This window comes from Coregonus clupeaformis, chromosome 26 (genome assembly GCF_020615455.1).
Source record: "Coregonus clupeaformis isolate EN_2021a chromosome 26, ASM2061545v1, whole genome shotgun sequence".
Classification (NCBI taxonomy): Eukaryota; Metazoa; Chordata; class Actinopteri; order Salmoniformes; family Salmonidae; genus Coregonus; species Coregonus clupeaformis.
Window position 1 is genome coordinate 43,591,777 of NC_059217.1, and position 14,106 is coordinate 43,605,882.

The following is a 14,106-nucleotide window of genomic DNA, read 5'->3' on the forward strand; positions in this document are numbered from 1 at the left end:
CTACACCTGTTGTATTTGGCGCATGTGACAAATAACATTTGATTTAATGGCCACAACCCAGATTGCTGTTAAAACAGGGTTGCCAGATTGGGTTGACATAAACTGCTGTAAAGAGATTTACTGTTACAAGATAGAATAGTGGGCTCTGCTGAGTGGGTCAATGGGTTAGAGACAAGAACCAGTTGGAAGATTTAACCGCACCACATTGTTGTGACGTGCATTTAGCTCCATAAACTCCTGCCTAAGTCAGACTTTTGCTGAAGTCATGCATTGCTGTCAACACGATAGTACATAGCTAACACACAATGCCTGACTACAGCAAAAGTCTAAATTAAAAATGTGCGCCATGCACATGGATCTCAACTGAGAATATCTCCTGAAGCAAAAGTGTGGTCTCTTACGACGGTGAAAGTAATAGGCGAAGCATGTAGTGACTCCATTGGCGTAACACATCATACACAGTGAGAGGTTGTATTTCCATTGAAAACAAAGGCGGTGCATTGTATGTCGCGCCATTGTATTAAAACATGATTTGGCATGGCAAAGACTGGGAGCTATCCAAGTGTGTTTGTGTGTGTGTGTGTGTGTGTGTGTGTGTGTGTGTGTGTGTTATATGCCCCCATGTCTAAAGGAGAAGGCTGGGAGGTCTGGTTCGAGTTTGAGTTCCATCAATATGGCTGCCTGCGCTGTCATCATGATGAAATGGAAACCTTAGTGACCAGCGGGGCCAAACTGAGACCTTGGGGATAAAATAACCACTGTTATAAACCTATTACTGCTATTGTGATTCACTGATTCAGCAATGAAGAGGGATTTGGTTGGTTTTGTGGCGGTGCATTGAGGGTGGGGTGGGAGGGGAGGAGGTGAGGCGGTGTGTGTGTGTGTGTGTGTGTGAGCGTGCGTTTGTGCGAGAGTGCGTGTGTGTATATTTAAATTATCTTTATGGAGTCAGATAAATAAATTGCTTAGTCTTATCATGGATCACATGTGAGGTATATACAATATAATATGCATATACGATCATTACTACCCCACTACAATGATACATCGTCAAAAATAATATCCCGATATGCAACTGTATCCATTTTTTTCACCATCACTATGGTAATAGCCTACTACATACAGTATATGATATTACATAAACAACCATATAAGTTATCTAACATTAATTAAACTCGAGGGGAAAATAAAACACTACACTTTGTAAAGCCTACAGCAATAGGAGTAAGCAATGAGAGAGATTATATTCTGGTCTATTGAGGAAGTGTATCAGATATCCGATATCCTGTGTGGTTTGAGGAAATTAAGTCGGCTTCTAGGTATTGAGGTTCGGAGAACTGAGGAGAAAAACTGAAAGTTAAATTGGAATGTAATCTTTCTACCACAGAATCAACTCAGCGGCCTTGTGGTTAGATTGGAAGGTTGGTAGTTCAATCCCCGGTCGAGCCATACCAAAAACTCAAACAATTTGACCCGATGCGTCTCTACTTGCGTCCTGTCCAGCGGTAGTACTTGTACATCAAGATGTCACACGCTATAGAAACAGGAGATAAGCTTCTGACTTATAGGCCGTTAAGGCTTACTGACCACAGAATCAAGCTGCCTTTTACATTTACATTTACGTCATTTAGCAGACGCTCTTATCCAGAGCGACTTACAAGTTTTAGATACTGAATCAATATTAGATAACTTATGTTGTTTATGGAATATTACAGTAAGGGAAAAAAGTATTTGATCCCCTGCTGATTTTGTACGTTTGCCCACTGACAAAGACATGATCAGTCTATAATTTTAATGGTAGGTTTATTTGAACATTGAGAGACAGAACAACAAAAAAATCCAGAAAAACGCATGTCAAAAATGTTATAAATTGATTTGCATTTTAATGAGGGAAATAAGTATTGGCTTCGCCAATTAATATTAATTTAAATTGAATAAAATAATTAAATTAATATTCAATTAACGCGATGGCTTCACGCATTTACTGCACATTGGACAGCAGTACATTCATGCTGCGAACAGCCCGTTCCATCTCACCCCAAATATGGTCTATTTGGTTGAGGTCTGGGGTCTGTGCAGGCCACTCAAGTAAACTGAACTCGCTGTCATGTTCTAGACAATGTTTTTCCACTCCTCAATGGTCCAGTGTTGCTGATCGCGTGCCCCCTCTTCTTCTTGTTTATGATTATTATTATTTTATTGTACTTTTTACCCCTTTTTCTCCCCAATTTTGTGATATCCAACTGGTAGTTACAGTCTTGTCCCATCACTGCAACTCCCGTACGGACTCGGGAGAGGCGAAGGTTGAGAGCCATGAATCCTCGGAAACACGACCGCACTGCTTCTTGACACATTGCTCGCTTAACCCGGAAGCCGGCCGCACCAATGTTTCGGAGGAAACACCGTACAACTGGTGACCGAAGTCAGCGTGCATGCGCCCGGCCCGCCACAGGAGTCGCTAGAGTGCGATGGGACAAGGACATCCCGGCCGGCAAAACACTTCCCTAACCCAGATGACGCTGGGCCAGATGACGCTGGATCCTGGACTTCCTGACGGGCCGCACCAAGGTGGTAAGGGTAGGTAACAACACGTCTGCCACGCTGATCCTCAACACGGGGGCCCCTCACAGGTGCGTGCTCAGTCCCCTCCTGTACTCCCTGTTCACCCATGACTGCATGGCCAGGCACGACTCCAACACCATCATTAAGTTTGATGACAACAGTGTTGGCCTGATCACCGACAACGATGAGACAGCCTATAGGGAGGAGGTCAGAGACCTGGCCGTGTGGTGCCAGGATAACAACTTCTCCCTCAACAAGATCAAGACAAAGGAGATGATTGTGGACTACAGGAAAAAAAAAGAGGACTGAGCACGCCCCCATTCTCATCGACGGGGCTGTAGTGGAACAGGTTTAGAGCTTCAAGTTCCTTGGTGTCCACATCACCAATAAACTATCATGGTCTAAACACACCAAGACAGTCGTGAAGAGGGCACGACAAAGCCTATTCCCCCTCAGGAGACTGAAAATATTTGGCATGGGTCCTCAGATCCTCAAAAAGTTATACAGCTGCACTATCGAGAGCATCCTGACTGGTTGCATCACTGCCTGGTATGGCAACTGCTTGGCCTCCGACCGCAAGGCACTACAGAGGGTAGTGCGTACAGCCCAGTACATCACTGGGGCCAAGCTTCGTGCCATCCAGGACCTCTATACCAGGTGGTGTCAGAGGAAGACCCTAAAAATTGTCAAAGACTCCAGCCACCCAAGTCATAGACGGTTCTCTCTGCTACCGCACGGCAAGCGGTACCGGAGCGCCAAGTCTAGGTCCAAAAGGCTTCTTAACAGCTTCTACCTCCAAGCCATAAGACTCCTGAACAGCTAATCATGGCTACCCGGACTATTTGAATTGTTGGTTAAGGGCTTGTAATTAAGCGATGAATTCGGCGCATGTGGCAAATAACATTTGATTTGATTTGATAATCAACTAATAGTAGGAACAGCACCATCTAAAATGGTCAGAACCTGGTAAATATCAGGATGTAGGATGGAACACAAACCCAACAACTTCAATTACTAATTTATCTTTACAGGGGAAGAAAAACATCATCAAATTTAGTGAGAATACATCAGATAGGATGAAGAAACAATACTCTGAGCCGCAGCTCCATACTACTTGTCAGACAAGGAAAACTGATACTATATACTCGTTGCTGGGGTGGGATTGGCATGGAGTGTGGGTGGTCCGTGGATGGCTTTTGACCACTTCCTCATTTCTTCCTCATTGTTAGAAAAAAAGTTTGGTACAAATCGAATACCAGGTACTATACAGTGCATTCGGAAAGTATTATTCACTTTTTCCACGTTTTGTTATGTTACAGGCTTATTCTAAAATGGATTACATTGTTTTTTTCCGTCATCAATCTACACAACATTTTTGCAAATGTATTAGAAATAAAAAAACTGAAATATAACATTTACATAAGTAATTTGGGGAGTTTCTCCCATTCTTCTCTGCAGATCCTCTCAAGCTCTGTCAGGTTGGATGGGGAGTGTCGTTGCACTGCTATTTTCAGGTCTCTCCAGAGATGTTCAATCGAGTTCAACTCCGGGCTCTGGCTGGACCACTCAAGGACATTCAGAGACTTGTCCCGAAGCCACTCCTGCGTTGTCTTGGCTGTGTGCTTAGGGTCGTTGTCCTGTTGGAAGGTGAACCTTCGCCCCAGTCTGAGGTCCTGAGCGCTCTGGAGCAGGTTTTCATCAAGGATCTTTCTGTACTTTGCTCCGTTCATCTTTCCCTCAATCCTGACTAGTCTCCCAGTCCCTGACGCTGAAAACATCCCCACAGCATGATGCTGCCACAACCATGCTTCACCGTAGGGATGGTATTGGCCAGGTGATGAGTGGTGCCTGGTTTCCTCCAGACGTGACGCTTGGCATTCAGGCCAAAGAGTTCAATCTTGGTTTCATCAGAACAGAGAATCTTGTTTCTCATGGTCTGAGAGTCCTTTAGGTGCCTTTTGGCAAACTCCAAGCGGGCTGTCATGTGCCTTTTACTGAGGAGTGGCTTCCGTCTGGCCACTCTACCATAAAGGCCTGATTGGTGGAGTACTGCAGAGATGGTTGTCCTTCTGGAAGAATCTCCCATCTCCACAGAGGAACTCTGGAGCTCTGTCAGAGTGACCATCAGGTTATTGGTCACCTCCCTGACCAAGGCCCTTCTCCCCCATTTGCTCAGTTTGGCCGGGCGGCCAGCTCTAGGAAGAGTCTTGGTGGTTCCAAACTTCTTCCATTTAAGAATGATGGAGGCCACTGTGTTCTTGGGGACCTTCAATGTTGCAGAAATGTTTTGGTACCCCTCCCCAGATCTGTGCCTCGACACAATCCTGTCTCGGAGCTCTACGGACAATTCCTTCGACCTCATGGCTTGGTTTTTACTTTGACATGCACTGTCAACCGTGGGACCTTACATAGACGGGTGTGTGCCTTTCCAAATCAATTTACCTCAGGTGGACTCCAATCAAGTTGTAGAAACATCTCAAGGATGATGAATGGAAACAGGATGCACCTGAGCACAATTTCGAGTCTCATAGCAAAGGTTCTGAATACTTATGTAAAGTATTTGTTTTTTATTTTTAATACATTTGCTAACATTTCTAAAAACCTGTTTTCGCTTTGTCATTATGGAGTATTGTGTGTAGATTGATGAGGAAAATAAATGTATTTAATCAATTTTAGAATAAGGCTGTGACGTATCAAAATGTGGAAAAAGGGAAGGGCCCTGTATATTTATTGAATATCACACGAATCCTATAAATTAAAATGGCCAATTTGGGTGCAATCAATAAGCTAAAGTTCTCAGAGATCAAATTATATTTCAACAAATTAATGTTTATCTTATCTGTTTCTAACTAGAGAAACGATTTCAGAACAATCTGAGATGGTGGGTGTCATGGCTTGCTGAAATGACATGGAACGACCCCAAAACGACTTACAGTCATGCGTGCATAATTTTTCTCCGTATGGGCGGTCTCGAGAATCGAACCCACTATCCTGGCATTGAAAGCGCTATGCTCTACCAACTGAGCTAAAAAAAAATACATAATTTCTCCCTCACCTTTCATTGTGCTCCTGGTAGACCAGACGTGACTTCTCCAGAAGGTACTTCTCCACATACGCTCTGTGAACACACACAGGAATGACTTTAGACAAGTCACTTTCTAAAAAAGTTTGAAAAAGAGACATAGGGGAAAGAGAGATACAGCGAGAAAGAGAGAGAAAGAGGAAGGAAGGTGAGGATGGATAAAGGATGTGTAGCTGTCTCTCTCACCCTCGGACGGTGCCACTCTCCATGTAGTTGACCTGGATGAACTTGCCAAAGCGGCTGGAGTTGTCATTGTGAGCCGTCTTGGCGTTCCCAAATGCCTGGGGAGAAGAGGAGATACATTTAGGTTTATTTAGAAATGACTGGGGAGAGGAGGAGATACCTTTAGGTTTATTTAGAAATGACTGGGGAGAGGAGATACCTTTAGGTTTATTTAGAAATGACTGGGGAGAGGAGATACCTTTAGGTTTATTTAGAAATGACTGGGGAGAGGAGGAGATACCTTTAGGTTTATTTAGAAATGACTGGGGAGAGGAGGAGATACCTTTAGGTTTATTTAGAAATGACTGGGGAGAGGAGGAGATACCTTTAGGTTTATTTAGAAATGACTGGGGAGAGGAGGAGATACCTTTAGGTTTATTTAGAAATGACTGGGGAGAGGAGATACCTTTAGGTTTATTTAGAAATGACTGGGGAGAGGAGGAGATACCTTTAGGTTTATTTAGAAATGACTGGGGAGAGGAGGAGATACCTTTAGGTTTATTTAGAAATGACTGGGGAGAGGAGGAGATACCTTTAGGTTTATTTAGAAATGACTGGGGAGAGGAGGAGATACCTTTAGGTTTATTTAGAAATGTGAAACAGGGAGCATGATGAAATACAATCATTTCAAAGAAAGGAAAAAAGCATTCAAAAAGCAAGTCAATAATTCAATGAACGAACACATAAAAACACAGCATTTAGCTGTAACTTCACGACAAAGGTTGAACTAATAAGACCCTGATGAAGACAGCTTGCTGTTGAAACATTGGTAAATTAATTATTGCATCGGAGATACTAGCGTGCGGCTTTTCCTTTTAAGTAAACTAAAAAGCCCTCAGGAAAATCACAATATCCACAGAGGGAACGCACACATCACAGCTCCCAATCTGGAGTCACCAGGTACATTTACATTTTAGTCATTTAGCAGACGCTCTTATCAAGAGCGACTTACAGTTAGTGAGTGCATACATTTTTCATACTGGCCCCCTGTGGGAAACGAACCCACAACCCTGGCGTTGCAAACACCATGCTCTACCAACTGAGCTACATCCCTGCCGGCCATTCCCTCCCCTACCCTGGACGACACTGGGCCAATTGTGCGCCGCCCCATGGGTCTCCCGGTCGCGGCCGGCTACGACAGAGCCTGGATTCGAACCAGGATCTCTAGTGGCACAGCTAGCACTGCGATGCAGTGCCTTAGACCACTGCGCCACTCGGGATAGCAGAGCCATGAAGACAGCTTGCTTGCGCCACCCCCAACAGTGGGATGCACAGTGTGAGAGCTCCTTAACAGGTCCGTATTTCTGTTGGCCAGGTCTCAGAATCTGGGACTACAGTACACTTTACTAACCATCAGCCACCACATGTCCTAATGCCCATTATGAATGGCTCTGCTATCTGTCAATCACAGCAGGTAAGCCAATAGCAGTGGGCGATGGAGGAGAGGACCATGACCTAAGGGGTTATCCCTCCCTCCCTATATCCCTCCCTCCCTCCCTATATACCTCCCTCCCTACCTACAGTGGGGAGAACAAGTATTTGATACACTGCCGATTTTGCAGGTTTTCCTACTTACAAAGCATGTAGAGGTCTGTAATTTTTATCATAGGTACACTTCAACTGTGAGAGACTGAATCTAAAACAAAAATCCAGAAAATCACATTGTATGATTTTAAAGTAATTAATTTGCATTTTATTGCATGACATAAGTATTTGATCACCTACCAACCAGTAAGAATTCCGGCTCTCACAGACCTGTTAGTTTTTCTTTAAGAAGCCCTCCTGTTCTCCACTCATTACCTGTATTAACTGCACCTGTTTGAACTTGTTACCTGTATAAATGACACCTGTCCACACACTCAATCAAACAGACTCCAACCTCTCCACAATGGCCAAGACCAGAGAGCTGTGTAAGGACATCAGGGATAAAATTGTAGACCTGCACAAGGCTGGGATGGGCTACAGGACAATAGGCAAGCAGCTTGGTGAGAAGGCAACAACTGTTTATGCAATTATTAGAAAATGGAAGAAGTTCAAGATGACGGTCAATCACCCTCGGTCTGGTGCTCCATGCAAGATCTCACTTCGTGGGGCATCAATGATCATGAGGAAGGTGAGGGATCAGCCCAGAACTACACGCCAGGACCTGGTCAATGACCTGAAGAGAGCTGGGACCACAGTCTCAAAGAAAACCATTAGTAACACACTACGCCGTCATGGATTAAAATCCTGCAGCGCACGCAAGGTCCCCCTGCTCAAACCAGCGCATGTCCAGGCCCGTCTGAAGTTTGCCAATGACCATCTGGATGATCCAGAGGAGGAATGGGAGAAGGTCATGTGGTCTGATGAGACAAAAATAGAGCTTTTTGGTCTAAACTCCACTCGCCGTGTTTGGAGGAAGAAGAAGAATGAGTACAACCCCAAGAACACCATTCCAACCGTGAAGAATGGAGGTGGAAACATCATTCTTTGGGGATGCTTTTCTGCAAAGGGGACAGGACGACTGCACCGTATTGATGGGTCGTGGCTGGGTCTTCCAGCATGACAACGACCCGAAACACACAGCCAGGGCAACTAAGGAGTGGCTCCGTAAGAAGCATCTCAAGGTCCTGGAGTGGCCTAGCCAGTCTCCAGACCTGAACCCAATAGAAAATCTTTGGAGGGAGCTGGAAGTCCGTATTGCCCAGCGACAGACCCGAAACCTGAAGGATCTGGAGAAGGTCTGTATGGAGGAGTGGGCCAAAATCCCTGCTGCAGTGTGTGCAAACCTGGTCAAGACCTACAGGAAACGTATGATCTTTGTAATTGCAAACAAATGTTTCTATACCAAATATTAAATTCTGCATTTCTGATGTATCAAATACTTATGTCATGCAATAAAATGCAAATTAATTACTTAAAAATCATACAATGTGATTTTCTGGATTTTTGATTTTTAGATTCCGTCTCTCACAGTTGAAGTGTACCTATGATAAAAATTACAGACCTCTACCTACATGCTTTGTAAGTAGGAAAACCTGCAAAATCGGCAGTGTATCAAATACTTGTTCTCCCACTGTATGTACCTCCCTCCCTACCTATATACCTCCCTCCCTCCCTATATCCCTCCCTCCCTCCCTCCCTCCCTCCCTCCCTCCCTCCCTATATCATCCCTTCCTATATACCTCCCTCCCTACATATATACCTCCCTACCTATATACATCCCTCCCACCCTCCCTCCCTCCCTCCCTCCCTCCCTCCCTCCCTCCCTATATCATCCCTTCCTATATACCTCCCTCCCTACATATATACCTCCCTACCTATATACATCCCTCCCACCCTCCCTCCCTCCCTCCCTCCCTATATACCTCCCCTACCTATATACCTCCCTCCCTCCCACCTTACCTCCCTCTCTCCCTCCCTATATACCTCCCTCCCTTCCTATATACCTCCCTCCCTACCTATATACCTCCCTCCCTCCCTCCCTACCTATATACCTCCCTCCCTCCCTCCCTACCATATACCTCCCTCCCTCCCTCCCTTCCTATATACCTCCCTCCCTCCCTATATCCCTCCCTTCCTATATACCTCCCTCCCTACATATATACCTCCCTACCTATATACCTCCCACCTTACCTCCATCTCTCCCTCCCTATATACCTCCCTCCCTTCCTATATACCTCCCTCCCTACCTATATACCTCCCTCCCTCCCTACCTATATACCTCCCTCCCTCCCTATATACCTTCCTCCCTCCCTCCCTACCTATATACCTCCCTCCCTATATACCTCTCTCCCTCCCACCTTACCTCTATCCAACCTTACCTCTAACCCTCCCTCCCTCCCTTCCACCCACCATTCCTCTATCCCACCCACCCACCCACCTTACCTCTATCCATCCCACCCACCCACCCACCTTACCTCTATCCATCCCACCCACCCTCCCACCTTACCTCTATTTTTGTGACTACCTGGACCTACCATTTGGTTTTGAAGTATTGAAATTTGTATGATTTGAATGAAAATTATTTTATTAAACATCAAAAGGTGAATGTAAGAAGCGCTCATCATTTAAAATAGGCTACATGTCATATTAAACAGCAAATAAACACTCTAAATAGGTCAGGAGCCAGACAGGGAGCCTAAGAAGGAATGAAAATCAACAATTTAGGCTATATTACTTCAATTATTTCAAGGCTATAGCCTACAAAAAAATACATTGTGAAATACATTTGCGAGTACGACACACTAGGCTGGTAGGGGGTCAGTGACATTAAGCGCTCAGCATTTAAACAACATTTCGTTGTATTAAATCATTATAGTCTATAAATTGGGCATATAGGCTGTGACCGATAATTAAATACAAATTAAACGAAAAATGCCTTATTAGGCTCAGTCTACAGTGCCTTTGAATTCATTTTTAGAAACACCAGTTTGGCCAGAGTCTGTGGCCTCAGGCTCATGCGATGGTGCCTGGAGAGCAGGCCAGCAGCGGAGAATATCCTCCCCACCCCTGCAGAGCCACTGGGGACGCTGAACACCCCTTTGGCCACTCTGGCTAGGCTGGGCAGGGATGCAGATTTTTTATATATATTTTTATATATAGGTAGGCCTAAAGGTTTTTAGGCAAAAATAACCCAATCAAAACGGAAAGCTCCTTGAATGTTGGAATATGCCAGGCCTATTGGGCCAAAATCAATTATAGTGTAGATAATATTTAAAAAATGAAGGAAACTTTTAAGAGATCTGATTTTTTGTTTATAAATACTTTGCTACAATGACACACTTAATTATCTACCCACCTCGTTCCTTTCTTGTAGCATGTGGACGTAGTAAGTACACTATCATGCTTTCAGGATATGTGTCTTTTCAGATTCCACAATGATTCTTTAGTTGTGGACACTACCTCACTGCACTCCCTCTCTTGCTCTTGGTCCTCATCTTTGTAAGTCCCCTTGATTTAGCACCTGTGTGTTTTATCAGTTTCTTTATGAAAATATTTAGCGAACTCCATGACAGTAGCTAAAGTAAGGGGCTATAGCAGCACACAAGTAGACTACAAATGCATGCTGGGTCAGGCATGCCCTGAGCTGGTGAAGTGAGCGCTAATGGAGCACTACTGGGGCGAGAAGGCCGATGGCTCCAGCCTTTGGGGATCTCACTCTGCGCTCCACTCCACTCACATACTCAGCTCCCTTCCTCCCTCCCTCCCTCCCTCCCTCCCTCTCACCCTCCCTCCCTCTCCCCAGTGCTGTAGATTATATAATGGTAAGTTAGCAGGAGAATTCCAGGAGGCCAGATTTTAATTCGCACTTTATGAGCTGGAACCCTGGACTGTGTTGTACTGGAGGCAACCAACCAAACAAGCAACCAACCCAGTGTTATTCTGAACTGGCCCCTGAAACACAGGGAGGGAGGGAGAGAGATGGAGAGACAGAGACAGACGGAGAGAGAGAGATGGAGAGACAGAGACAGACAGATAGAGAGAGAGAGAGCCAGAGTGAGAAAGCAAGTGAGAGAGCGAGTGAGAGAGACAGATAGAGAGACAGATAGAGAGACAGAGTGAGAGACAGAGTGAGAAAGCGAGTGAGAAAGCGAGTGAGAGAGAAAGTGAGAGAGAAAGTGAGAGAGACCGAGAGCGAGAGAGACAGAGTGAGAGAGACAGAGTGAGAGAGAGACAGAGTGAGAGAGCGAGTGAGAGAGAGAGCGAGTGAGAGAGAGAGCGAGTGAAAGAGAGAGAGCGAGTGATAGAGCGAGTGAGAGAGTGAGAGAGAGACAGAGAGCGAGACAGAGTGAGCGACAGACAGAAAGACAGAGACAGAATAACTGTCTCATAGCAGGAGGCCCATATGGTGGGCTAATGGACTAATGGACTAAATCCTGGGGTGGTGTGAGAGCAGCTCTCAGGGGTGGTGTGAGAGCAGCTCTCAGGGGTGGTGTGAGAAGAGCTCTCAGGGGGTGGTGTGAGAGCAGCTCTCAGGGGGTGGTGTGAGAACAGCTCTCAGGGGGTGGTGTGAGAAGAGCTCTCAGGGGGGTGGTGTGAGAACAGCTCTCAGGGGGTGGTGTGAGAACAGCTCTCAGGGGTGGTTGTGAGAAGAGCTCTCAGGGGTGGTGTGAGAAGAGCTCTCAGGGGGGTGGTGTGAGAACAGCTCTCAGGGGGTGGTGTGAGAAGAGCTCTCAGGGGGTGGTGTGAGAACAGCTCTCAGGGGGTGGTGTGAGAACAGCTCTCAGGGGTGGTTGTGAGAACAGCTCTCAGGGGTGGTTGTGAGAACAGCTCTCAGGGGTGGTGTGAGAACAGCTCTCAGGGGTGGTTGTGAGAACAGCTCTCAGGGGGTGGTGTGAGAACAGCTCTCAGGGGGTGGTGTGAGAGCAGCTCTCAGGGGGTGGTATGAGAACAGCTCTCAGGGGGTGGTGTGAGAACAGCTCTCAGGGGGGTGGTGTGAGAACAGCTCTCAGGGGTGGTGTGAGAAGAGCTCTCAGGGGTGGTGTGAGAAGAGCTCTCAGGGGTGGTGTGAGAACAGCTCTCAGGGGTGGTTGTGAGAACAGCTCTCAGGGGTGGTGTGAGAACAGCTCTCAGGGGGTGGTGTGAGAACAGCTCTCAGGGGGTGGTGTGAGAACAGCTCTCAGGGGTGGTGTGAGAACCGCTCTCAGGGGTGGTGTGAGAACCGCTCTCAGGGGGTGGTGTGAGAGCAGCTCTCAGGGGTGGTGTGAGAACCGCTCTCAGGGGGTGGTGTGAGAGCAGCTCTCAGGGGTGGTGTGAGAACCGCTCTCAGGGGGTGGTGTGAGAGCAGCTCTCAGGGGTGGTGTGAGAGCAGCTCTCAGGGGTGGTGTGAGAAGAGCTCTCAGGGGTGGTGTGAGAACAGCTCTCAGGGGTGGTGTGAGAACAGCTCTCAGGGGTGGTGTGAGAACAGCTCTCAGGGGTGGTTGTGAGAACAGCTCTCAGGGGGTGGTGTGAGAACAGCTCTCAGGGGTGGTGTGAGAACAGCTCTCAGGGGGTGGTGTGAGAACAGCTCTCAGGGGTGGTGTGAGAACAGCTCTCAGGGGTGGTGTGAGAACAGCTCTCAGGGGGTGGTGTGAGAACAGCTCTCAGGGGTGGTGTGAGAACAGCTCTCAGGGGTGGTGTGAGAACAGCTCTCAGGGGGTGGTGTGAGAACAGCTCTCAGGGGGTGGTGTGAGAACAGCTCTCAGGGGTGGTGTGAGAACAGCTCTCAGGGGGTGGTTGTGAGAACAGCTCTCAGGGGTGGTGTGAGAACAGCTCTCAGGGGTGGTTGTGAGAACAGCTCTCAGGGGGGTGTGAGAACAGCTCTCAGGGGGGTGGTGTGAGAGCAGCTCTCAGGGGTGGTATGAGAACAGCTCTCAGGGGGTGGTGTGAGAACAGCTCTCAGGGGTGGTGTGAGAAGAGCTCTCAGGGGTGGTGTGAGAACAGCTCTCAGGGGTGGTTGTGAGAACAGCTCTCAGGGGTGGTTGTGAGAACAGCTCTCAGGGATGGTGTGAGTGTATATGTGTGTGGCTGAGGAGCACGTCCTCACGTTTGTTTTTTTGCGAGTGTACAGTGTGTGCGCATGTGGCCGACATGTGCGTTCACATGTTTGTGTTTGTACATACGTGTGTGTGTGTGTGTGTGTGTGTGTGTGAGTGTGTGTGTGTGATTAATGAGTGGGGCTGTGTCAGGGTGATTTAGCGGTGAACTCAGAGCATTCACCTCCACTGGGACCAGAGAGGAAAACACATGCTCACTGTACCGCACTGGTCTCTACTCTCTCTACTGTACATCGTGTTTGTGTATGTGTTTTGTGTGTATGTTTTGTGTGTGTGCATATATGTGTGCATGTACACTGAGTGTACAAAACATTAAAGGACATGCTCTTTCCATGACATAGACTGACCAGGTGAATGCTATGATCCCTTATTGATGTCACTTGTTAAATCCACTTCAAATCAGTGTAGATGAAGGGGAGGAGACAGGTTAAAGCCTTGAGACAACAGATTTTTTTTGAATATATATATATTTTTTTTTAATTCACCTTTATTTAACCAGGTAAGCCAGTTGAGAACAAGTTCTCATTTACAACTGCGACCTGGCCAAGATAAAGCAAAGCAGAGCGATTAAAAACAACAACACAGAGTTACATATGGGGTAAAACAAAACATAAAGTCAAAAATACAATAGAAAATATATTGTGTATGTGTGCCATTCAGAAGGTGAATGGGCAATACAAAATATTTACGTGCCTTTGAACGGGGTATGGTAGTAGGTGCCAG

The 14,106-nt window shown here is 46.5% G+C and overlaps 1 protein-coding gene across 1 annotated transcript in view; it reads right to left on the bottom strand.

The window, feature by feature from the left end:
- Positions 1 to 14,106, bottom strand: part of LOC121540804 (unconventional myosin-IXAa) — a 228,503-nt gene that overhangs the window by 121,397 nt on the left and 93,000 nt on the right. Inside the window, exons 3-4 of the mRNA XM_041849910.2 lie at positions 5,831 to 5,925; positions 5,618 to 5,680 (exon numbers count right to left, since the gene is read on the bottom strand). Coding sequence (XP_041705844.2) covers positions 5,618 to 5,680; positions 5,831 to 5,925 — 158 coding nt within the window. The remainder of the gene's footprint in view (positions 1 to 5,617; positions 5,681 to 5,830; positions 5,926 to 14,106) is intronic.